Raw genomic sequence first — 1,097 nt, forward strand, 5'->3', positions numbered from 1 at the left:
TTGAGTTCAAACACAGAGGCAGATCCTGGATCAGCTCTAGCCTGTCTGTCTGCAGGTCTGCGTTCTTCGTGTTCTGCAGCGAGTACCGTCCCAGTGTGAAGCAGCAGTATCCTGGGCTGTCTATAGGAGACTGTGCCAAGAAGCTGGGAGAGATGTGGAGCAAGCTGTCCCAGTCTGAGAAGCTGCCGTACGAGGAGAAGGCCCAGAAGCTACGAGAGAAATACGACCGGGTGAGGCTCAGTCACACAGACAGAGGGTAGAAACCAGTCACAGTGTGTGATACAGGCAGGTATGAAGGGTGTGACGAGCTCAGAGTACATCTGGTCCTCAGAAACATCAGCCTCTGTTCTCCTCTGTACTGCACGGTTCCTCTAATCTGTGCAAAAACACATTTTCTGCACACGATACTTTAACATGCTTGAATAGTTTTAAATTACATTAGCTGCTTTTGTCAGCTGTTTGGAGACTGGAGGGTCACATGTCCAATCTGAGGTAACTGACAGTAAAATAATAACATGTTCATATGTTCGAGCCCTGATGTCAGCTCTGCAGGTGAGGCTGAGGAGAGGAAATATGTACCCATGTTAAAGGGCCGCATATAGTTTGAGCTGTCAGTGATCTTCAACACATAACTGACACGTTCCAGCAGGTTACAGATAAACTGAGTGTTCGTCTGATTTCCTCTTTATTTCAGGCTTCTAGCATTTTCTGTGTGGTACGAACATCCAAAGGAGCGTTGTGTAGTTTAATATTTCACCACCAGGTGGCAGTGAAACTGATTCATAGACTGAGATGCTCCAGGTCCAGCCTTCAGTCTGATGCTGCTGCTGAGCAGATGGGTCCTTTATTCATACAGTCAGAGCTCTCTGTTAGGCTTTTATTTTGTAAACCTTTACTGAGCGCGTGCACTGAGCTCTCTGTCAGGCTTTATTTTGTAAACCTTTACTGAGCGTGTGCACTGAGGTCTCTGTCAGGCTTTTATTTTGTAAACCTTTACTGAGTGCGTGCACTGAGCTCTCTGTCAGGCTTTTATTTTGTAATCCTTTACTGAGCGCGTGCACTGAGCTCTCTGTCAGGCTTTTATTTTGTAATCCTTT

At 46.3% G+C, this 1,097-nt stretch overlaps 1 protein-coding gene across 1 annotated transcript in view; it reads left to right on the forward strand.

The window, feature by feature from the left end:
• Positions 1 to 55: 55 nt before the first annotated feature.
• The window catches only part of LOC102297611 (high mobility group protein B2), a gene marked incomplete at its 5' end in the record, with an annotated part of 2,076 nt that continues 1,034 nt past the window's right edge, over positions 56 to 1,097 (forward strand). The window contains 1 exon segment of the mRNA XM_014331599.1: positions 56 to 230. Within this exon segment, the coding sequence (XP_014187085.1) occupies positions 56 to 230 (175 nt within the window).

This window comes from Haplochromis burtoni, unplaced genomic scaffold (genome assembly GCF_018398535.1).
Source record: "Haplochromis burtoni strain Fernald_Lab_line unplaced genomic scaffold, NCSU_Asbu1 Contig_3544, whole genome shotgun sequence".
Lineage (NCBI taxonomy): Eukaryota > Metazoa > Chordata > Actinopteri > Cichliformes > Cichlidae > Haplochromis > Haplochromis burtoni.